The sequence below is a fragment of the Salvelinus sp. IW2-2015 genome, linkage group LG30 (assembly GCF_002910315.2).
Source record: "Salvelinus sp. IW2-2015 linkage group LG30, ASM291031v2, whole genome shotgun sequence".
In the NCBI taxonomy this organism is placed as follows: domain Eukaryota; kingdom Metazoa; phylum Chordata; class Actinopteri; order Salmoniformes; family Salmonidae; genus Salvelinus; species Salvelinus sp. IW2-2015.
The window spans coordinates 20,246,777-20,271,506 of record NC_036869.1 but is presented as its reverse complement, the minus strand read 5'-3'; the positions used below and the strand labels follow the sequence as shown (position 1 = coordinate 20,271,506).

At 45.8% G+C, this 24,730-nt stretch overlaps 1 protein-coding gene across 1 annotated transcript in view; it reads right to left on the bottom strand.

Annotated features, from left to right (window-relative positions):
* LOC111954858 (microtubule-actin cross-linking factor 1, isoforms 1/2/3/4/5-like) overlaps positions 1-24,730 on the bottom strand; it is a 292,736-nt gene that overhangs the window by 105,696 nt on the left and 162,310 nt on the right. Inside the window, 27 exon segments of the mRNA XM_070436147.1 lie at positions 2,060-2,195; positions 2,376-2,467; positions 2,616-2,738; positions 2,884-2,982; positions 3,095-3,202; positions 3,555-3,638; positions 3,903-4,062; positions 5,071-5,264; positions 5,441-5,579; positions 6,732-6,910; positions 7,089-7,223; positions 7,226-7,260; positions 7,974-8,157; positions 12,377-12,529; positions 16,637-16,762; positions 17,134-17,229; positions 17,497-17,601; positions 17,745-17,906; positions 18,304-18,381; positions 18,607-18,735; positions 18,849-19,143; positions 20,412-20,566; positions 20,773-20,866; positions 21,635-21,762; positions 23,576-23,671; positions 24,016-24,135; positions 24,434-24,540. Of these exon segments, the coding sequence (XP_070292248.1) occupies positions 2,060-2,195; positions 2,376-2,467; positions 2,616-2,738; positions 2,884-2,982; positions 3,095-3,202; positions 3,555-3,638; positions 3,903-4,062; positions 5,071-5,264; positions 5,441-5,579; positions 6,732-6,910; positions 7,089-7,223; positions 7,226-7,260; positions 7,974-8,157; positions 12,377-12,529; positions 16,637-16,762; positions 17,134-17,229; positions 17,497-17,601; positions 17,745-17,906; positions 18,304-18,381; positions 18,607-18,735; positions 18,849-19,143; positions 20,412-20,566; positions 20,773-20,866; positions 21,635-21,762; positions 23,576-23,671; positions 24,016-24,135; positions 24,434-24,540 (3,512 nt within the window).

The window sequence follows — 24,730 nt, the reverse complement described above, 5'->3', positions numbered from 1 at the left end:
CTAGAGTGCGATGGGACAATGACATTCTGAGGGGCCAAACCCTCCCCTAACCCGGACGACGCTGGGCCAATTGTGCGGAGCCTCATAGGTCTCCCGGTCGAGGCTGGCTGCGACACAGCCTGGGATCGAACCCGGGTCTGTAGTGACGCATTTAGCACTGCGATGCAGTGTCTTAGGCCGCTGCGCCGCTCGGGAGTCAATCTTTTGCACCCACATTATTTCTCTTTCGGCATGGCACAAGAACACTTACCTCTGTTCTACAAAGCACTAAGCACGGCTACATAGAGAACAGAAATGCAGAGAACCAATATACCAGGAAACCTCCAYAAGGGAGGTAAAAACAAACAGCAAAGGAAGGAGAGAAAGACCGATCAAAGAGAAGATAAAGCTAGAAAAGGCAGGTCAGATTGGAAGCAACGGTAAGAGAAAGCGAGCACTACTTACCGTACGGGGCTGGCCCGCGATGCGCAAACACTAACAGGCCGAGGGCTCGGCAGATTGAAGAGCGACAGATGAGAAGCTTGGCGTTAGGATTCTGCATGCTATCTACCTGAGGCACTGCCTGGATGGCCCTGACTCACCTGACTGACACTCCATTTCAATAGACTCACTATACTATAAACTCCATAGGCTTTGGACCATTCACTAGCTATGGCTGAGAGGCACAATTTACTTTGGACTACGGTTCATTGGCACATTATAAATGGAGTTTCTCAAATCTGACTTACATTGAACCCACAATGGACTGATTCTTTGCTCACTGGCTAAGTGGCAGAATACATAGAATAGCTCAACTTAAACACAGGTAACAGGATTCTGCCTCATACTGACTTGGCCTAACTACAGCCCCTCTTATCCTTTGCTCAGAGCTGGATGTCCTTGATTCTCTTCTGGCAGCTGTTAGTGATTTTGAAGCAAAATGCTGATTATTTCACACATATTAATGCATTAGACGGCACAAACATATACACACACACGCTCACAGACACACGCTCACAGACACACTGTGATCTGGACACATCATGCTCAAACGGTGACGTGGGGGTTTGCGTAGCTGGCCTCTGGTGCTCACACACTAAGCCGACACTGGCAGTTAGACATTCTTCTCTGACAAGTGCTTTGATGCAACGTGTGTACATTGTGTATAGAACTACCCAGAAAATCACACACACCATTCATAGAAAACACACTCGYGGGTGGGAATTTACRCGCACACACACCAACACACTCTCATACATTATATATATATCACTGATACACTCGCATACCATCACATTTGGACTGATGTATATGGGGGGGGGGACATGACAGCGTGGTTGGATTTCGACTATGTGAACGAGTATGCGCGCGCGTTTACGAAGAGTAATGGGCTTTTGTAGGTGCATGGATGAAACACAAGGTCGTGTCCGGAACGTAGTGCGGGGACAGTAAATGACCATTGTAATTTAGGGTCACACCTATTGTCTACGAATGAGTGCTCAGAGGTGATGTGGAGCATATGGTCGGGTGCCTATCTCGTGACCACGAAGGCGGACTTTGAGGGCGCACCTCCTATCTAAAAGCTACTATAGCTAAATGGTAGCATGACTTCTTCGGCTCTACGACTGCTATTCCAATAGGGGGCCATAGACTAGCCATTATGCAGATGTGTTTGATGATGGTGATGCCGGGTGACATGATTGCAAGCGGGTTGTCGAGTGCAAGTGAGAGGGGGGGGGCTCACTCCATGCAATTACATGAAATGTCTGTTAAAGCAAAACCAAGTCTATGAGTCGACAACATTCATTATGGGGGATGATGGTGGTGATGATGATGGGTGTMAAAAAAAATGCACACGGGGTGACGGGCGACACACAACATGCGACACACTCTCGCTTGCACACAAACACGGCTCGCGAGCATATTCCAWTTCAGAACCTCAAAGTCACAGAAGGCAGACAGACATTGCCAGTGAGCAACACACTTGAACAGCAACGTCGTAAGCTCACATTGGCAACTCGCTAGTGAGTTTATGGTTGTAGCCGCGCAACCTCCCTTCTCCTCCCTCCATCCGCTCTACCTTTCTCTGCTCCTCTTTGGCCTGCTCCTGCTCCAGCTGTTGCAGTCGGGCGGTGGAACGGTCACACAGCTGGCTGTAGGTGGCCGTCAGCTCATCCAGCTGGGAGGTCACCTGGACACGTTCCTCTGGGGACAACCTAGAGGACAAATGTTTCTGTCAGTTTGAACTTGTGTGTGTGTGTGTGTGTGTGTGTGTGTGGTGGAGCTTGCCACATGCGTGTGGTGTGTGGACAAAGGTGAGATGTTAATGAGTGAGTATCCAGTATTCGTGTGTTTATACAGTGGTATGCATGTGTGTAGGAGAAATCTGAACTTACTTGCTGGCCTGTTTAGACATCAGGAAGACTTGGGTGTTCCTGATCGCCTGAGCCACCTCTTCCTTCTTAGCCGCTAACTGCTCACTCACGGCCTATGAACACAACACAAATGAACATTTGAAAAAAGTTAAAACTGGTAAATTTATTTTATCGGCTCAGAGAGTATGATATAAGAAAGAACAGTGGATGCATATAATATTCAATTCCATAATATACTAGATGCATTTCATATTTCTGTACCTCCTGCGCTGCGATGGATGACTCGGCGGAGGGGTCCCCTGCTCGGCCCTGGAGGCCCTTGACCCAGCCCAGCAGCTCTGACACCTGGYCTACCCTCTGCTGCCTCTCCTCCTCCACCTCTTTCTGCAGGGGGGGTGGATGCGGAGATTATGTCACTATGATAGAAACTGATTGGCGGTACAGACAATAAATCTGACAGACACAGAGGAAGGTTGAAAAAAAACAGAAGAGAGAATGAAAAACGGAAAAAGAGCGAGACATACAGTACCTCTTCCTCCTCTAGTCTTCTCAGTGCATCGCTGATGTACTTGACGTGTTGCGTCGTCAAGGTAACCAGGGCTGTGTAGCGTGTGCGCAAGTCCATGAACTGGAATGGCAAAGAAATGTTTCTGCTCTTGGCTTCACACAGACGTTGACACACATGTTTCTATAAATACATTATCCACATTACATTGCGACGATCGTCTCCCTCTCCTTACCTCCTGCGTGATGGCGTCTGATGAAGAGTGCATCCTCCTCCTCTTAACAGTGGATTTCTGGGTCGACTCCACAAAGGCTTTGAATGTCATCAGTTGTAGCTCGTAGTCCTGATGGACAAATATGGATACGTGTAACATCGTGACAACGAACTGATTTCAAAAAAACTTTTTATGTTGTATTGGTATAGGACATTTTGTGTGGAAATTGGGTATCCGATCAATCAAATGTATTTATAATCCAGTACACCTTGTAGCCCACCACAACTCAAAATGTATGACTTGCGAAAAACACCTAGCATGAATCATCATATTTTTGGGCATCAAATGAAAACGTTATTTGTCACACGGTTCGTAAAACAATATGTGTAGACTAACAGCGAAATGCTTACTTATGAGTCCGTTTCCGATCACCCAAAAACGTGTCTTTACATTACAATGACAAAGTGCTGTGGTACTGTACCTTGACAGAGGTGCAGTACTGTTTGGAGTGGGTTTGGCACTCGTCTAGTTTGGTCTGGTTCTTTTCGATCTCGGCTACTAATGCCTGAGGAGGGGAATCAGGTCCAAGAGAACAGACGTCATTTACAGAAGTCACACTCGGATCATTTCATTCGTTTCAATAGCCATTAGTCTCAATATCCTATTTAAACAAAGCTATCATTCATCTATTTTTTCTTTCTTTCAATTAACCTTTCTCTATGGCTGGGTCAATATCTATCTGCTGTGTAGTCCTTCTCTCTCTCCCTTTCTGTCAGATCTCCTTGGATCTGTCTTTCTGCCTCTATCGGTTTCCATCCATCCCGCTCACCGTTTGTTCTGCCAGTTGTTCAGACAGGACTCTGCTGTCAGTCTGTCCAGGCTGRGTGTTCTCCTGTCTCTCAGTGGTCTCCTCTATCCAGTGGATCAGAGCAGAGTGGCCGTCTCTGTAGTGCTGCAGGACCGAGCCCAGAGCCTCTAGCTCGGCTCGCCTGGAACAACAAGGAGGAAATCCAYGCACACAAACACACCACAACATTCAATAATGTACCCAATCAGTGATATGGGTCGATGCCAGGGTTCCCCAACTGGCGCATCGCGAGTGGTATTATTCGTCCGCCCAAGTTTTATGAGCTAAAATAAATAAATACAAATTATTTTCATTGTTGGACATAAAAGACCGTAAAAACAACAGCAAATCAGCTCCAAGTGATTTGAATTCATCTTTAAATAATCTGTTCCCAAGTATTCCCACGCATAATAGAGAGATTGTATAATAGTGAAGATATAATAATAATAATAATAATTGATTGGATTTATATAGCACTTTTCTAGCGAGGAACTCAAAGCGCTTTACATGGTAGGGTGAAACTCAGCTCAGCTACCATCAACGTGTAGCACCCACCTCAGTGAAGCACGGAGACCACCACATCAGCTATCAGGTGGAGAGGTGAGGAGTGATATACGCCAATTAGGAATGATTAGGTGGCCATGATGGAATGTGGCTAGGTTGGGAATTTAGCTATGACACCGTGGGTTAACGCCCCTACTCTTACAATAGGCGCCATGGGATTTTGAATGACCACAGAGTCAGGACAGCCGTTTTAACGTCCCATCTGAAAGACGGCACMCTACACAGGACAATGTTCCCAAATGTAATCAAGGTTTGAAATGATTATGTTTTAGTCCGTTTGGGCTTGTTGCGGTCAATTTGCAGTCTCATTTTTTTTTATTTATGTTCCGAACCACCGACCACCCGCTCCAGAAAGAATTGGCCCGCGGATGAATCTAGTTGTTCATCCCTGGTCTATGCTCGTCTATATTTCACAATTTACCAGAACGGTGGTTTTCCAAATCTGTCCCCATCTCAAGGACATACTGTATTCATTTAAGCATAAACCTACAGTACAAATACAGAGTAAGGCTTAAGTTTCACATAAGACTTCCATAAAAATGATATGACTAACACTGACTCAAACCATCCATCCACCACCACTCACCGTGTGTCCATCTGTCTCTTGACTCCGGCCCACCTCTCGGTGAGCTGGGCGGCTTTCTCCTGGTAGCGCTCCAGCTCCGGGCTGCGGTCTGGGTGGAGCCTGTTCAGCTGAGTCCCCGTCTCCCGGGCCTTCTGCACCCCCGACTGCAGGGAGCTCAACACCCCCTCCTGGTCCTCAAGCTCTGACTGCCACGTCTGGGGGGGGGGGGGGGGGGGAGGGCAGAGAATCATTACGTGGACACACTAACAAACAAATCATAATCTTGGTCCATGCAACGCCTACATCAATAACTTTTTCATGCATTTGTACAGTATCTGAATTAGTGGGATATTAGTGGATAGTTTGTTCTTTCATTGTGCCAGTCTCTTACCCCCAGTTGTTCCCGTAGGGCCTGGATTGCGTTGGCGTCTGCCGGGACGATGTCCTCCTCACTCAGCCTGCTCTCGTACCTCTTCACCTGGCTCTCTGCAGCCTGCAAGCTGTGGATCAGCACATCCACTGTCTTCAGCCTGGGCAAAAGGGGGAAGCAAGCGATACTTAGTCAAGTATATTGGTTAAGAGACCTCTTTGGGCTAGGGGGCAGTATTCGGAAGTTCGGATGACTGACGTGCCCAAAGTAAACTGCCTGTTACTCAGGCCCAGAAGCTAAGATATGCATATCATTGGTAGCATTGAATGGAAAACACTCTGAAGTTTCTAAAACTGTTAAAATAATGTCTGTGAGTATAACAGACCTGATATGGCAAGCTCAAACCTGAGGGAACTCCATCCRGAAAATTWGTTTTTTGAGCTCCCAGGCCATTCATGTTGGCCTATTGAATTTCCAACCAAAAAGCACCCAGATTGCAGTACCTATGGCTTCCACTGGATGTCAGTCTTTATAAAAGGTGTTTTTTGAAAAATTAACAAGTAGTTGTAGTTTTCTAAGGTGTCCCTCGTTAGGACTCTAGTCTTATGGCGCTCGTGAATGAGGGCGCACACTTTGTTAATTATTTCCGGTATTGAACTTACTACATTCCGTTTTAAATTTGATCGTTTATTTACATATTAGGGTACCTGAGGATTGATTAGAAACGTTGTTTGACTTGTTTGGACGCAGTTTACCGGTAACTTTTGGGATTCCTTTGTCTGCATGTTGAACGAGTGGAAAGGGTGGCTTACTGAATCAAACGCGCCAACTAAACTGACTTTTATGAGATATAAAGAAGGACGATATCAAACAAAACGACCAGTTGTGTAGCTGGGACCCTTAGGATTGCAAACAGAGGAAGATCTTCAAAGGTAAGTGATTTATTTTATCGCTATTTCTGATTTTTGTGACACCTCTGTTGGTTTGAAAAATGTTCTTAATGCTGGTGTATACAGGGCGCTGTCTTCAGACAATCAAATGCTATGCTTTCGCCGTAAAGCCTATTGTAAATCAGACAAAGCGGTTCGATTACCAAGATTCTAAGATAAAGAATGATGTATGACACTTGTATTTTCATGAATGTTTAATATGACTATTTTTGTATTTTGAATTTGGCGCTCTGCAATTTCACCGGATGTTGTCGTAGTGGAACACTAGCGGGACACCTAGCCCAAAGAGGTTTTAAGAGAGAGTACTTTGAGTGTGTGTGTGTGTGTGTGTGTGTGTGTGTGTGTGTGTTTGGCCTACGTACTTGCGCAGGTAGACAGAGGAGAGGTTGTGTAGTCTGTCGATCTTCTCCACAGCCAGGTTGAGTTCAGAGCGCAGCACGGGAACAGTGGAGGAGGTRGGCTTCTCCTCAAAGAAACTCACACAGCGACGCGAMACCTCACCAAGACTGGTCCGCAGGCCATCCAGGTCCGACTGCAGCTTCTGACACCGGGAATAAGGGTTAGTCTTGATTTGCATATTCATTATACAGCATTAAGTTAAAACAAGAAAATAAATGAAAGCAACTGAATAAAGTTAGTGCTGGTCCCCTTTTTGTTGGTAGATGAATACGAGGGTTAAGACTGGTGACCAGCAGATGGCGCTGTAGCACCATACTGACCTCTTGCTCTGCAATTTGAACAGTGTTGTCGACGCTGTTGCCCGATAGGTTGCTAGGGGGCGGAGTCTGAATGCCGCGCATCAGCTTTTGCTCCGCCTCCTCCAGACGCAGTTTAATGTTCTGGAGCTCTGACANGACAGGTAGGACCGAGAGACAGACTCATCCTTCTCCACTAGATGAGACACAAACAGAGAAAGAGAGAAACAGAGAAAGAGAGAAACAGAGAAAGAGAGAAACAGAGAAGAGAGAGACAGAGAAGAGAGAGACAGAGACAGAGACGACAGAGACAGAGAGAGACAGAGAGAGAGAGACAGAGAGAGAGAAGGTGGTGGAAAGAGGGGGAGAGTAGATGAAAAGAGAGAGGAAGGGGTGGATAAAGGGTAAATAGAGACAGAGGGGAGCGGGAGTGGGGAGATAAGACAAGAGAGAATTTCATTTCMATCCCACTTAATTGGGTCAACGCACCATCACAAAACCCTTTCATTAGAATTCCCAATGTTGCCCTCATGTCCCAAATGTGGATGAAGCCAAGACTCGAGTAATTGAGGTGATGCACTCTGTCAATCTACCTGTCCCCATGCAAAACAGAAACACATGTCTTTTTAGTGCACTATCAATAATTTGGATGAATCTCAATACTACCAAGCAAGTAAAGTTAAGTAAATATGTGAGCAAAGTAAGCCAAACCCCCAACTGCCTCCCAATTCTCCACCCTTTCCCCTGAAACGTGACTTACCCTGATACATTTAAAACCAAAGGATGTGTGTAAGCATGGCCTCCAACACCAATCCTCCGCTTTTAAATACAAGCACGGGAGTGAACAAGTGCACACTTCAGGGAAAAGGGTGGAGAATTGGGACTGAGACACCATATCTGTCCATCTACCTGTCTCCATGTTGACCAGCAGGTCCTGGCAGTGTTCCTGGGCGGTGTGGGCGTCTCTCTCCAGCTCGCGTCTCTCAGCGGGGTTGAAGAGGGCGCTCTCTTTGCTGTCAGAGAGGAAGTCAGCCAGGTGGGCCTCCAAATGGTCCAGAGCCTGGTCCCTGGCCACAGGGGTCTGGGAACGTACCTGAGGGGTTAGAGGGAAAGAGATAGGTGTACGTGAGCTAAATTGAAGAGTGGTGATTGATTGATTTGATTCGTCCAGTCAAAAAAGCTTTTTTTTYCTCAACGTGACAGGGATAGCGCCATAAAGCCAGATACCTCTTTCCATTGTGGTGCATGGTGCAAAAACATGTTGATATGTGTATTAATGAACATGCATTAAGACCTTAGTCATAGGTAATAGGTAAGAAGTGGATATGAACATATTAGCAGATGGAGGGGAAAGAGGGAGACATTTGACAACAGAGGGACATTACACCATAAAGTAAGTCATATGAGATATCAGCTGGAGAGAGAGAAAGAAAGCGAGAGAGAGGGCAGAAGAAAAAGAGAGAGGAGAGAGAAAAGAGAAGAGAGAAACGGAGAAGAGAGAGAGAGGAGAGAAATGGAGGGAGTAGAGAAAGGGAAGAAAAGAAGCGACAAGAGAAACCGGGTCAAAAGCGTAAAGCCAGCGAGAAAGAAACCAGCGGAAAAGAAACGAGAAGAAAGAGAGAAAGGGAGAAAGAAAGCGAAGAGAAAGAAAAGCAAGAAAAGAAACGTCGACGAAGACAAAGCAGCACAGCACAAGTAAAGCGAGAAGAGGCGAGAGAGAAAGAGCAGAGTGGGCGACGGAACAGAGCAACAGGAAACGAGAAAGAGAACGCAGCAGCGAGATGCGGTTAGAGACCAAAAAGAGGCCTGAGAAGCAAAGAAGAAATATAGTGTGAACCAGAAACCATAAGAACGCAATAGAACAACTCAGTGGAGACAAATGTGGCTGAAGCACGAACACCGAGAGACGGACAGCAACAGGATGCTGGCAAACCAAGAGACGTATACTGTGAACATTAAAACATATGTTCTAACCGTGGCTAGGCTCCAGGAGATACCGCCTTGATCTCTTTCTGCAGAGTGCCAGGAGACCACACTCTTCATCTACGTCGTTAGATGTGCCATAGAGACATCACTGTCCTGGTACACGACTCTCCACTCCACAACACACGGCAATAACACTCTCAATAGACAGCGGTCATTACCGGGAGTGTGTATGGGCATCCGTGTGTGTGTGAAAGGTGTTTGTATCTGCTCGTGTGTGCACATGTTTATATGAATATGTGAACTGTGTTGTGTGGGTGTGGGTGGTGGTGTGGTGTGTGTGGTGCTATATGACTGTGTACCTGCTTCGCGTGTCCATGGCCTCTGGTTGGGCTGCTGTTACGGTGAAGCAGACTGACCACCATGGCCTACCTTCTCCACTGGGAAATGCTATCACCTTCCATTTAGTCCTCTGAGAGTTCTCCAAACACACACACTCCTTCACCTCGCGCTGAGTATCTACGGAGGATGCAGAGAGAGGGGAGAGAGACGAGTGGCGGAGAAGAGGGCGGAGAAGAAGAGGCTAGAGAAGAGGGGAGAGAGAGGAGTGGAGAGAGAGAAGGTGGGAGAGAGAGAGGTGGAGAGAGAAGGATGAGGAGAGGGGGAGAGAAAGGTGGGAGAGAGAGGTGGGGAGAGAGAGGGTGAAGAGAGTGAAGAGAAGAGGGCGAGCGAGAGAGAGGGAGAGAGAGAGGTGGGAGAGAGATGGACAGATGAGGTGGAGAGAGGAGGGATGAAGGAAGAATGAAAAAGGATGATACAGATGGAGCAATGAGGAAGAGCAGATACAGAGATGGGGGGGAGGAATCGATGAAGATCGATGAGGAGAGACGTGGACAGTTGAGGAGGTGAAAAGATTGGGAGATTGGGAAAGAGGGAAAACAAATGGAAAAATAAAGTTTTACGGCAACAAACAAATAACGCAAACCAAAATGGAAACGTTCATGGGTTTAATGTGGTTAGCAAAAGCCCTAACAACTGAAAAAGACACTAGAATCACCACGGTGCCATATTGAATTGAGCAGCCATTTAAAAACCCTGGAACTATAAGAGTATCCATGGGACTGAAAATGTCTACATGTGCCCCGCACTCATTAGAAGATCTGTTGACATCTGGCCAACAAATACAGARAGCTAGGGCAGTAAGAGACTCAATTTGGCATTGTGCGGTGTGGTCCCGACGGTCTGGAAAAATGAAAATGTTAAAAATGACAATGTCTAGAGCAGCAAAGCGAGGCCTGTGCATCTAAATCAAATCAAATGTATKCATAAMGCCCTTCGTACATCAGCTGATATCTCAAAGTGCTGTACAGAAACCCAGCCTAACCCCCCAAACAGCAAGCAATGCAGGTGTAGAAGCACAGTGGCTAGGAAAAACTCCCTAGAAAGGCCAAAACCTAGGAAGAAACCAGGCTATGAGGAGTGGCCAGTCCTCTCCTGGCTGTGCCGGGTGGAGATTATAACAGAACATGGCCAAGATGTTCAAATGTTCATAAATGACCAGCAGGGTCAAATAATAATAATCACAACTGTCCCCTCTCTCAMCCCACCCCCTGCACACACAGAAACACTGCAACGTAAATGTACAGAAAAGCTTACGACTGCGGCTAAAACATAGTCTCACTGGCTGAATAAGCTGGGATACTGTGGGTCAGTCGTACGTCTACTTCACCCTTACCAACTGATCTGGACCGTTAGCTCATATAGGTCGTAAATCCAACCGAGATAAAGAAAACTAACAGATCCTAAATCAGTTGATAGGACCGTAGAGTAACCAGGGAGTATTCAGTGTGCCGTGTGAGAGCTGAGCGCTGAGGTGGAGGAGGAGGAGGAGGAGGAGGAGGAGGAGGAGAACATCAGCAGTAATACCTGAACGTTAGCCTTGACAGCCCGGCGGACACACGAGAAGGGAGAGAGAGAGAGGAAGAGACGAAGGAGTGAGAGATAGAGGGTAGGAAGGGGAAACGGTAGGATGGAGAGAAAGAAGACATATGAAAGATTATTTTGGGATAGCGTCATGAAGACCGGGTTGTGTGTGTCTTCTTTAAAAGGAGCCCGTAGTTGGTGGCAATCTAAGTGTGTGTGTGTGTGTGTGTTTCTAGTAGGTGCAGATGAAGGAAAGGAGAGGAGTAGAAGAAGCCACTCATGACTATTGAGACGCACCCCTGCAGTAACCACTGCACCTCCACCTGACCAGAATGTAACGGTACCTCACACTGGGAAAACCGTCCTAGTCCCAGAGAGACTCACACAGCAGAACTRAAATAGCTGTGTCCGAGCCACTTCCTGTCCCTATGCAACATTACAGGAGTGGAAACTGAGATTTTCAGATGTTTGCCTGAGTCTGCACAGGTGGGAGAAATTCATAATTCATAGCTTTTAGCTTCTCTGCTAGCATCACAYAGCACTTTGGGCGGTGGAGAGGCTTCACATGTGAGTGTGAGGCGAGTCGGGTGTCAGTGGCCAAATGGAATTCTCTTCTCATGAATCATTACTAGACTTCGGAGCGGCTACCGTGGGCTCCTTCAGGGGATTTTTAACGAGTGTTGCCGATCCATTGTGATAGAATGGCATAATCCAATATTGCTGTGTTCTCAGCTGAAAAATAAATCGATGGGAAAGTTGAGCCGTTTAAAAAAAAATCTGAATATCCCTACGAAAAATATTGAGTAGAAGACAGTCAAAAAAACATGATTACGAATCCTAAGGATAATTGAGCCCATTCTGCCAAAATCTACCATTTGTATCTGTTCTCAAAAAGCATAATGATATCTAGTGATGTGTAGTGGCACTACTAGGCTGCAACAACAACAAAAACATTTCAATAGCTCTAATGCAGCAATCTTCCAATCAACACTGGAAATTGTTGAACCCCTATGTGGGGGGGGTCACAGTTTAAATTCATGGTTGAATAATACATGCTATTGAAGCAACTATTGAAAACATGTTTTTTAGCTGACAAATGGACTGGTTCTATACACCAACAATGGCATGGCGAAAGCAGCCAATGATGACAGCCGATTGCTTGAAAATGCACCGTATTGGATTGCTAAGGTGTAGGTGGGGCTGAGAGGGGTTGTGCAGGGTAGTGACGGAACAAATTGGCAGAAGGATACAGTTAGGTGAAGTGGGGTAATGTGACCTGGGTCGTATTCACAAGGACACATAACAGATTTTTTTTTCAAAATGTCCTGCAACGGAAAACTATGTAATTTTTTTTTTTAAGTGATTGGACAATTCCACACAGTCCCTCCCTGTGTCCTTCTGTTTTCCTCCGTTTGGTGCCTAATGAACAGGACCCTGGTATTGTCATGACAGTGTGGGTGTGGTACCTCTATCTGCCKGTAGTCACAGATGGCGCGGATGGGCGTGGTGCTTCCCAGGGTGCTCTCCGCGCTGCGGGGGAGGAGCTGCACCACCGTCTTGGCCCGGCCCACCAGGCTGGCCACAGAGCTGCGGTACTCAATCAGCTGCTCCTTCTCCTCCTGTAGGGTACAGCCATTGGTCAGTGAGGGTGTCGAACAATCAATTAACCAATCAAATCAGTCAGTCAGTCAAGTGGTCAGCTTTTGTAATACTGTATGTGATCTATAGGCATAGTCTTACATGATAACATATCCCTTTCAATCTTCAGTCCATTTCCTATTATTTTACTATCATTTCCATACATATTGATTCCATTGGACTCCACAGTACCCCAATTGATCATGTACAGCAGGGATCTTCTCTCTTCTCAGCTCAACAGGATAGCTATAGGGCCCAGTAGCTTAGCTTACAAATCGCCAAATTGGTGACACTGGGACAGTGTTTGCTAGCTAACTCAGCACTAGCATTAGCTTTCAAGCTAGCCATTAAACATTAAAAAAGGCATTAGCTTAACTCCTCATGGTGGCATGTAGAAATACATTCACATGGACTAACTTCCTGACAGAAAGCTTCATCACATGGACTAACTTCCTGACAGAAAGCTTCATTACAGTTTAACAGAGGCTCAAGGCACTGGGAGAGCTAAGGGCTAGAGTGAGTGAGGGAAGCACTAATATGCTAATAGCATTACACTTCAGAGATGAATTTCACACAGGCCGAATTAACATTGAACTAGCATTAGCAACGGGTTAGTGCTATTAGAGGTGGACCATGAGTCAAGAGTCCAACGCGGGAAACAAAATGGCGGAGGAGAGAAACAGTCACTTCGGATACATTTTTGGTGTATAGCCATTATCCATTGTATTATTTGGAAGAATGAATTGTGAGTACAATGGGTAGAGGTACTGTAACTTCATTAGTTAGCCATTCACAAAGGCATTGCATCGGTCTAATATAGGGCTTTGGTGGTTGTTTTTATGGAACACAGCGAATGAGGCATCTGTCAAAGTCTGTTTTAATCTTCCCCCAGTGAGAACACGCACACACACGGCACTGGAAATTTAATCAACCGCCCAGCGCTTAACACCMCATTTCACACCAAACACACACATGCTGGCTCAAACTGAGTGCAGTGATGTGCTCATCATTTGGTATCTTGAAATGAGGCTAGCACCCAGACACACAAACAAATACACTCAGGATAACAGCAAAACAYATCTACATGTTCAGTACCAGTCAAACGTTTGGACACACCTACTCATTCCAGGGTTTTTATTTATTTTTTACTATTTTCTACATTATAGAATAATTGTGAAAACATCAAATTATGAAATAACAGATATGGAATCATGTAGTAACCAAAAGAAGTGTTAAACTATTCAAAATATATTTGAGATATTTGAGATTCTTCAAAGTAGCCACCCTGTGCCTTGATGACAGCTTTGCACACACTTGGCATTCTCTCAACCAGCTTCATGAGGTAGTCACCTGGAATGCATTTCAATTAACAGGTGTGCCTTGGAAAGAAATTCCACAAATTAACTTTTAGCTTAATGCGTTTGAGCCAATCCGTTGTGTTGGAACAAGGTAGGGGTAAAGATAGCAGAAGATGGCACCTATTTGGTAAAAGACCATATTATGGCAAGAACAGTTCAAATAAGCAAAGRGAAACGACAGTCCATACGAAAAATTTCAAGAATTTTRAATGTTTCTTCAAGTGAAGTGACAAAAACCATTAAGCGCTATGATGAACCTGGCTCTCATGAGGACCACCACAGGAAAGGAAGACGAGAGAGAAGCCTCTGCTATAAGTTCATTAGAGTTAACTGGACCTCAGATTGCAGCCCAAATAAATGCTTCAGAGTTCAAGTAACAGACACATCTCAACATTAACTGTTCAGAGACAACATGAATTCAGGCCTTCATGATCGAATTGCTGCAAAGAAACCACTACTAAAGGACACCAATAAGAAGAAGAGACTTGCTTGGGCCAAGAAACACGAGGACATTAGACCGGTGGAAATCTCTCCTTTGGTCTGATGAATCCAAATKTGAGATTTTTGGTTCCAACCATCGTGTCTTTGTGAGACGCAGAGTAGGTGAACGGATGATCTCAGCATGTGCAGTTCCCACAGTGAAGCATGGAGGAGGAGGTGTGATGGTGCTTTGCTGGTAACACTGTCTGTGATTTATKTAGAATTCAAGGCACACTTAACCAGCATGGCTACCACAGCATTCTGCAGTGACACGCCATCCCATCTGGTTTGCGCTTAGTAGGACTATCATTTGTTTTTCAACACGACAATGACCCAACACACCTCCAGGCTGTGTAAGGGCTATTTTACCAAGAAGGAGAGTGATGGAGTGCTGCATCAGATGACCTGGCCTCCACAATCACCAGACCTCTACCCAATTGTGATGGTTTGGGATTAGTTGGACCGCAGAGTGAAGGAAAAGCAGCCAACAAGTGCTCAGCATATGTGGGAACTCCTTCAAGAATGTTGGAAAAGCATTCCAGGTGAAGCTAGTTGAGAGAATGCCAAGAGTGTGCAAAGCTGTCATCAAGGCAAAGGGTAGATATTTCGAAGAATCTCAAATATATTTTGATTTGTTTAACACTTTTTTGGTTACTACATGAATCAACATGTGTTATTTCATAGGTTTGATGTCTCCACTATTATTCTACAATGTAGAAAATAGTAAAAAYCTAGAAAAACCCTGGAATGAGTAGGTGTGTCTAAACTTTTGACTGGTAGTGTATATATCCTGACCATCCATTCCCTCCTCGATATAAACCACACAATCATACTTTCAAAATATTTTGTATCAATGTAAACACGTTTCCCTCTGATCTCTATGCCCAGAGAGGATATGTCCGTTGCTCACAGTGCTCAGTCCTGTGGAGCCGTGCCCGCTTCCCAGTGTGCCATCTGCCGTGTGTCAGGTGGGCATGGCGCTGGCAGAGTGGCCATGCGCCACAGGGGCCGTGAATCAGCAGAGGTACACTAGAGTAGATTAGCGCTCGCTAGACTGCGTCGGCCCAAAGCAGCTGTGGGACTAGGTGAGGTAGCTAAAGACTTGTAGTATCAACAGCTAGCTAACGTGTACAGTATTAGCATGACATTAGCCTTATGCGACAGCTGTAGCTAACACTGGAGCCATTAGCTAGCAGTGGATACGGTTACTAAATATGTCAGGAGTGTCAAAGTGACGTACATTTAAATGCAAAAATAATGGAAACACTTGAGTAAATGAGGGATATAAAGTATAGTGAAAGCCGGTGCTTCCACACAGGTGTGGTTCCKGAGTTAATTAAGGCATTAAAACATCCMATCATGCTTAGGGTCATGTAGAAAAATGTTCAGTTGCCCATTATTTAGGCTACCATAGAAGAAGAGATCTCAGTGACTTTGAAAGAGGGTTCTCAAAGAAGCATAGAGGGTTGAAAGGGTGTGTGTGTGTGTGTATTACTATCCTTATGGGTAATAGAAATCCCCAAAAGTCCCCACAAAGACGGTAAAACAAGAAATTCTTCCTCATGGAGACATTTTGCAGGTCCCCAACGAGGACAAATACTATTTTAGGCTTAAGGGTTAGGTTTACAATTGGGGTTAGGGAAAATAGGATATTTGAATGGAAATATATTTTAGGTCCCCACAATGATAGTAAAACATATTCTGTGTGTGTGTGTGTGTGTGTGTCAGTCACCAGATTTCAATCCAATTGAATACTTATGGAAGATTCTGGGGCTTTGCCTGAGACAGCGTTCACCACCACCAACAAAACMKCAAATTATGGAATTTCTCGTGGAAGAATGSCGTYTCATCCCTTCCATAGAGTTCCAGACACTTGTAGAATGTATGATCAAGGTGCATTGAAGCCRTTCTGTCTCGTGGTGGCCCAACGCCCTATTAAAACACTTTATGTTGGTGTTTCCCTTATTTTGGCAATTACCAGTAGCTTATTATCTTAAATGTGGATAAGCTATAATCATGTGCCTAAGCTTTTCACTGGCAGATACCTAAATGATTATAGCCAACGCTGTTTGGCTAAGTAGGTCACATGCAATACTGGAACTATTAGCAGGGATGTAGGTAATTTGACGAGTTGGTGGAGGAATTGAGGTGTGTTTGATCCGGTTCGGATGAACACGTTTGAGTGCGTTTGATCCAACAGCACTAGAAGTACCATAGAAACGTGTGAATTATAAATGAATGTACAAGTACCATAGAGTCTTGCAGCAGGTCCTCCAGCTTGCCCAGCCTGCTGTCCTTGTCACAGGTGTACTGTCKCTTTATGGTGTCCTGGAGCTGACGCAGGTACGTCTCGCAGTCCCGTGCGTCACTCACAAACTGACAGGTGGCAATAAGAACACAAAACACAGAGATCAGAATAGGAGCTTATATATAATCCATCCACAGCTGCCCGACCCKATGAGATACCCAATATTTAATCTAGTATTAAAGCGCTTCTGAAGATAAAATAGCTTTAAACTCCCAATTAAGGGTAAGTCAAAACATAGATTAGTAGTAAATAGACAAACTAAACGTAGGCAAATAAAGTGCATTTCATCTCATCTTGATCTTTTATGACGCCGTCTACGTGAAAACCAACAAAGAATTGACATCGTAAAGGACCAGATGGATATTACAGGTATAACGTAATAGTATCAGATATAATGTGTAAAAGGGACGTGGGCTAAGCTTTGCTCAAATCTCCGAACCTGGAAGTAGGCAGTATTGTCTTTGAGATGCTGCTCCACACACACACACAGCTGGCGTACCCACTGCCACTGGGTCTGCAGCGCTGCACTGTACGCCTGGGGARATGGAACGGCACATGGGATGGGTGTGTGAGTGTGAGTCTAGTCCATGTTGCTTGCYGGATACGTATTTCTCAAGCTCCTTATTTGAATCACACTCAAGCTCCGCAACCCAAACATTAGGTACAAAATATACTGACAATCTTATTTTCAGGTGAACATCGATTGCAGCACTGTTTCTAACGACAAGTACCGTAGATGGAAAGACAATATTTTGAAAGGCCAATGAACGGCCTTAATGGCTCTGTTGCTAGGCAACCTCACCTCCACTGTCTGTTTGGCCGGGTGGTTCTCCTGACAGAGCCGGTCGGCCGTTTCCTGCAGCGAGTGCATCACTTCCTGTTTCTCCTCCAGCTCTGACCTCATTTCCTGCGAGAAGATGACAGACCATTCAGAAGAGCACCCAGGGGAATATCTGTGTCAAACGGTCCCAAAAAATGTTTATTCCCCCGTGTGTGTATGTGTGTGTGTGTGTGTGTGTGTATGTGGTGTATCTATCCCTGTCCACTCACGGCGTATAGATCTCTCTTGGCGTTGACGTTGGTATTGTTGTGGCTCCAGTCGTAGGCCAGTTCCTCCTCTTCTCGCTCGTTGAGCCAGATCAGCTCCTCTGTACAGTGACACACAAACGCATGCAGGCTCTCCAGGCAGCGCATACGCCACGATGAGTTTTCCTGTGAAGACAGGATGGGATGCAGTAATGTATCTAGGCATTAGCGCTATACATTTACGAGGAGTTTGAGGTTATTTCAGAGGCAAACGCACACRCACMCACACMCACACMCACACMCACACACACGTRAACTCCCTGCTGTGAAGAATCCAGGTATTTCTTCAGGGCTGATCAAGGGGCTATGTGGTAGAAGCAGGTGCTTCTGAAGGCCACACTCTGTCTTGCTTAACACTCGCTAGCTTCTCTGAGCCTTTAGCTAGCTCATTCACACCCTGATGGGATTAACTGAGAATGTGGGCAGACTGGGATACAATGGGGTGCACACACACACTACATACCAGAGACACACACAACCCCACGGGCACACATTCACAGAGGAAAACAGCCCTCCCACTCACCAGTAGTTTGCAGTACTGCTGCTCCAGCTTGGCCAGAGTGTCAGAATAATTGCTCCTGAAGTTACGAGAGACTTTCGTCTGAGGAGAAAGAGATCACAACGGCTTAACAAAACCGTTCTCTGTGTCTCCTCACTAGGTTTGTGAGTGTCATGCTGTTATGTACTGCATATTCACATGTCTTTTCAGTGCATGTTCGTTTGTGCTTACAATATATATATTAGCATGTTCAGTGGATCTTGAAGTGCCTAAGAATGTGTTTTAGAATGTATTAGTGTGTGTGCGTGTGTGTGTGTGTGTGTGTACCTCGTAGTTGCGAGCCTCCTTCAGGCTGTGCAGCAGCTCCTCCACGGCAGTGTGGATGTTCTGGTGGTCCTGAAGGTTCTGCTCTACAGAGGGCAGGTCCGCCCCCGACTCGGCACGCTCCAGCACGTCCTGACGGACACACAATCAGTTCTACTCATGCATCCCTTTTCCCGTCCGTCACTCCCTCCCTCCACCTATCAATCCCCTTCTCCCTCCATCTACCGACACCCCTTCTTTCTTACCTGTGTCTCCTCCACCCATCCCAGGAGCTCATAGACGAACCGGAGACTCCCCTCGTCCTCCGAGGATGACATGGCCACCAGCTGAGAGCGGGACATGGGTCTCCTGAGCAGGGCTGCCCCCATCACCCCCACTGCCCCCAGTAGGGTCTGGGCCCCCGTGGACAGGGAGAGACCACTGTCGCTCCCCCGCGGGGCCGTCCGGTCTCCCCCCGTCACCGGGGAGAAGTGACCCTTCCTGTAGACGCTGGAGCACTGGAGCCGGAGAGAGACCAGCTCCTCGTGTAGACAGGACACTCTGTGCAGGAGGGGAACAAATGTGTTAAAATCCCCCCCAAAAGACACACAAAAAGGGACACCTTTTTCTTGTGACACACAAAATACACATAAACAGTCAACCTGCTCTTCAGAAGACAACCGGAGGTGAACTGGACCTCCACTGTTGCGGTGTCACATATACACCACCGATGCTCGTGGTTCATACAGTATAACCAAGCCTAACAATATATACACTACCGTTCAAAAGATTGGGGTCACATTTTGGGTCCATTAAAATGTAAAATTGATCAGAAATACAGTGTAGACATTGTTAATGTTGTAAAATGACTATTGTAGCTGGAAACGGCTGATTTTGAACGGAATATCTACATAGGCGTGCAGAGGCTCATTATCAGCAACCATCACTCCTGTGTTCCAATGGCACGTTKTGTTAGCTAATCCAAGTTTATCATTTTAAAAGGCTAATTGATCATTAGAAAACCATTTTGCAATTATGTTAGCACAGATGAAACTGTTGTTCTGATTAAAGAAGCAATAAACCTGTCCTTCTTTAGACTAGTTGAGTATCTGTGGCATCAGCATTTGTGGGTTCGATTACAGGCTCAAAATGGCCAGAAACAAAGAACTGAAGATCTYGTACAACATTGTGTACTACTCCCTTCACAGAACAGCGCAAACTGGATCTAACCAGAATAGAAAGAGGAGTGGGAGGCTCCGGTGCACAAATGAGCAAGAGGACAAGTACATTAGTGTGTCTAGTTTGAGAAACAGATGCCTCGCATGTCCTCAACTGGCAGCTTAATTAAATAGTACGCACAAAACACCAGTCTCAACGTCAACAGTGAAGAGGCGATTCCGGGATGCTTGCCTTCCAGGCAGAGTTCCTCTGTCCAGTGTCTGTGTTCTTAATCTTTTCTTTTCATTGGCCAGTCTGAGATATGGCTTTATCTTTGCTACTCTGCCTAGAAGGCCAGCATCCCGGAATCACCTCTTCACTGTTGACGTTGAGACTGGTGTGCTTTTCTTTCAAAAACAAGGACATTTCTAAGTGACCCCAAACTTTTGAACGGAAGTGTATATATATTTTTTCAAAGTTATGCCATTTAGCAGACACTTTTATCCAAAGCGACTTACAGTCATGCGTACATACATTTCACGTACAGGTGGCCACAGCGGGAATCAAACCCACTATTCTAGCGTTGCAAGCACCATGCTCTATCAACAGAGCTACACAGTATAACGAAGCCTCATTTTCTGTCCGTACACACCCCCTCTCCCTCCACTGACCTGAAGGCGAGCTGCTCCACCTGGTAGTACTTCTGGTCTCGGAGGACGTGGAGGTCCACGTTGAGCCGTCTGATCAGAACCTCACAGTCCTGCAGGTACAAACCCAGCTCCCTCTCACAACGCACCGCCTCGCCACTCTCCACCTGGGACATGTCCTGACGGAGGAGCGAGAAGACATGGTGGGAAAAGAGAGGACGAAGAGGAGGGGAAAGGGAGAGCGAGGGACGGGGAAGAAATGAGTAAGACACAGTACACCACAGTGAAAGAGGCACATCGTGCCTATACAGTGGAAATACAAAAACCTCCGAGAAGCAAGTCCTCGTTGAAAGAGAGAGAGAGAAACAGGGATAGCATCACTCACGGCCTGCAGTGTGTTCTTGGCCAGGGTGAGCTTCTCCTCACAGTCCAGGGCCATGTTCTGGATCTTATTGGCCATCTGCAGCAATAACTCCAGTCTGGAGGGAGACGCACAGTGTCAGCACAGTGTCAGCACAGTGTCAACACAGTGTCAACACAGTGTCAACAAGCTATGAAACACACATTTTTTACGTCCAAAAGTGCATCCTATTTACTATACAGCGCACTACTTTTGACCAGGCCCTGGTTAAAAGTAGTGCACTATATAGGGAATAGGGTTCCATTTCGTATGCAGCCAGTGTCTATGGAATGTGTTGACTGTACAACCATAACAACCATAAAACATCTACCGGGTAATCAAGTTAGGCCTATTGAACTTTAAGACTAAATTGCTGAAGTATCAAGACAAGGACGACATTTCCACAATACAACGGAGTACAGACACGTGCAAATTAAAATCGGTGTGAAAATGCCTGATGATACTGAGATGTTAGTGTGCTCCACAGCGAGCCACAGGGCCTCGTCTTTCCATAACTACTGGTATAAACAGACTAGCTCTAAAATAAGTAAATCAGGGTTAAAGATTCTGCAGATTGGGGGAAAGGCGCCACTGGCCGCCCCCCCACCACCGTTGTTATCGTTTTTGTTGCCGAGCTGAGGAGTGTCGTGCAGCACGTTTAAACGCTCAACATATTATGCTCTTTTATTGCGTGTGCAATGACGTCAGAGGAGAAGAAAGTGTTTGTTGTTTGCAGTAACTTATTTGTTGTTCTAAAACTGCAGACAGGCTTGGCTGTTTCACCATTAAGGATTCCAGMTTTAAGGTTCTGGTTAGTTATAATGTTAAGTATGTCTGAGCTGCCGACCTCTCCACAGCGGGCCGCAGGGCCTTCTCTCTCTCCAGCATCTCCAGGATCAGCTTGCCCCACTCCTCCTCCAGGTCGTTGGGGTGCAGGCCCAGGGGCAGCTTGATGCGCCCAAACTCCATCCATACCTGACGAACACAAACATGCACATCATTTTAACTTCTATAACGCATACGGTGCATTCAGAAAGTATTCAGACCCCTTCATTTTCCCCACATTATGTTACAGCCTTATTCTAAAATGGATTCAATTGTTTTTTCCCCTCAAKCTACACACAATGCCTCATAATGACGAGGCAAAAACAGGTTTTTCTAAACTTTTGCAAATTTATGAAAAAAACTGAAATATCACATTTACATAAGTATTCAGACCATTTACTCAGTACTTTGTTGAAGCACCTTTGGTAGTGATTATAGCCTTCATTCTTCATGGCTATGACGCTACAACCTTGGCACACCTGTATTTGGGGAGTTTCTCTCATTCTTCTCTGCAGATGGTGCCAGGTTTCCTCCAGATGTGACGCTTGGCATTCAGGCTAAAATAATTCAATCTTGGTTTCATCAGACCAGAGAATCTTGTTTCTCATGGTCTGATAGTCTTTAGGTGCCTTTTGGCAAACTCCAAGCGGCCTGTCATGTGCCTTTTACAGAGGCTTCCATCTGGCCACTCTACCAAAAGGCCTGATTGGTGGAGTGCTGCAGAGATGGTTGTCCTTCTGGAAGGTTCTCCCATCTCCACAGAGAAACTCTGGAGCTCTGTCAGAGTGGCCATCAGGTTCTTGGTCACCTCACCTTCCTGACCAAGGTCCTACACCCCAGATTGCTCAGTTTGGTCGGGCGGCCAGCCCTAGGAAGTCTTAGTAGTTCCAAACTTCTTCTATTTAAGAATGATGGAGACCACTGTGTTCTTGATGACCTTCAATGCTGCAGAAATCCTTAAGTACCCTTCCCCAGATCTGTGCCTCGACACAATCCTGTCTCTGAGCTCTAAGGACAATTCCTTCGACAGCATGGTTTGTTTTTAGCTCTGACATGCACTATCAACTGTGGGCCCTTACATAGACAGGTGTGTGCCTTTCTAAATCATGTCCAATCAATGGAATTGACCACAGGTGGACTCCAATCAAGTTGTAGAAACATCTCAAGGATGATCAATGGAAATAGGATGCACCTGAGCTCAATTTCGAGTCTCATTGCAAAGGGTCTGAATACTTATGTAAATAAGCTATATTTTTAAAATACATTTGCAGAAATGTCTATTTATGGATTTAATACATTTTATAATAAGGCTGTAACGTAAAACAAAACGTGGAAAAAGGACACAAATCTCTTCGAGGTCTTGAAGTATAAATGTTTGGGATGCTTGGGGTTGTGAGTCATCATGAGTCATTGATCAGGAGTGTCAGGAGGGCAGTGGTGACACTGGGAAAGTAGAACCGAGGGGAAATGAAAGAGGATTTGATAGGAGGAATTATAGTTTGTTGTCTCAAGGCAGTGGCATGGGGTTGAAATGACCTGGTGCAGAGAACAGGGTGTTCGATCTCACACACACACACACACACACACACACAGTGTGGCCCGCTCGTGGTGGCAGAAACCAGGTCACCTCTTCAAATCCTTTTCTTTCTCGCTCTCCATCTCTCTCTGTCAATCTCTCCATGTTTCTCTCTCTTTTGTCGGTCATTGAGTTTATGAGTTTCAGTTTTCTACAAGACTAATGCCAGCCAAACATGCCATAATATGATATGTTGTTGAAATGAGGCTGTGTCCTCAAGGGTAATAATAGTATCTGCCTGGATATGTAGTTCAGTCTCTCGGATGGTAAATCGGTGTTTACCATCAATGTAGGTTTGAGCTGACATTTTACAGCGCTTGTGGTTATTGAGTCTCAATAGGTTTTAGAAATCAAAAGTCTCTCTTCCTTCCTCCCTCCATCGCCTACCTCCAGCAGTTTGTAGAGGTGTTCAACGCCACTCTTCTCCAGCTCCTTGGCAGGGATCACCGTCTCTTTGAAATGGACGTACTCATTGTAAAGTGCCTGTGGGACAGTGACAGGGTGTTGACAAAAGCCTAGATGTCAATAATAGACTGTCTTTATGAATGAATCGTATTCATAAAGCATCTCAGAGTAGTAATGCTGATCTAGGAACAGCCCCCCCCCCCCCGTCTATATAATCATATTCATGATTATCTAAATCGCTGATCCTAGATCAGCACTCCTACTCGGAGATGCTTTATAAACATTTATTTTTCATCTTTACCCACATCCTCTCCCTCATCCCCTTATTGCCTCTCTCTCTTTCTACCCTTCCCTTCTGCCTATTTTATTCTCTCCATCGCCCGTACTCCCTTTCTTGACCATTTCCCTCCCTCCCTCTTCACCTTGAGCTCCACAGGGTTAAGTGGGAAGTTCTTGTTGGCCATGAGTGCCGTGTGCTGCCTGCTCCACTGGAGCAGCGTGGAGAAACGAGACTGGTACTCTGCCCAGCGGTGATCCACCTCCTGAGAGAGAGAGAAAGAGGGAAGGAGGAAAGGGAGAGGAGGGGGGAAGAGAAAGATAGAGAGAGCGAGAGAGAGAGACAGAGAGGGAGTATCGGACTGGTTCATTGACAGTCAGCTATCAATATACTTCAATTGCAGACTGCGATCAATGGAGTCCATTATTGGCTCCAGAGCTTTGGCAACATGATGTCCCTTGAGCAGTCATGCCAATAAGAGTACAGCCATGCATTCGTTCACACAGACTGAACAACTGTACATTGATACAAGCTGAAGTGAACGTGAGAGGAGAAGAACATACGTGTGCGGCGATGCCCTCTCCTCCCTCTGGGATCTTGGGGAAGGCATCGTAGATGGAGGAGACGTACGTGATGACCGACTTCTCATCTGGAGACGGAACGTCCACATCTAGAGAGAGAGAGAGAGAGCGGTAGGAAGAGACGGGGAGATGAAAGGGGGAGAGGAAAGGTCAACACGTTATAAACGGTAGAGAGAGGCAGACCAACGGAACACAGAGGAACACAGACAGTATCATGATGTACACTACTCTCACGATACCAGACCTTTAAACACCGTAGAACGGCCGGAGGCTAGAAGT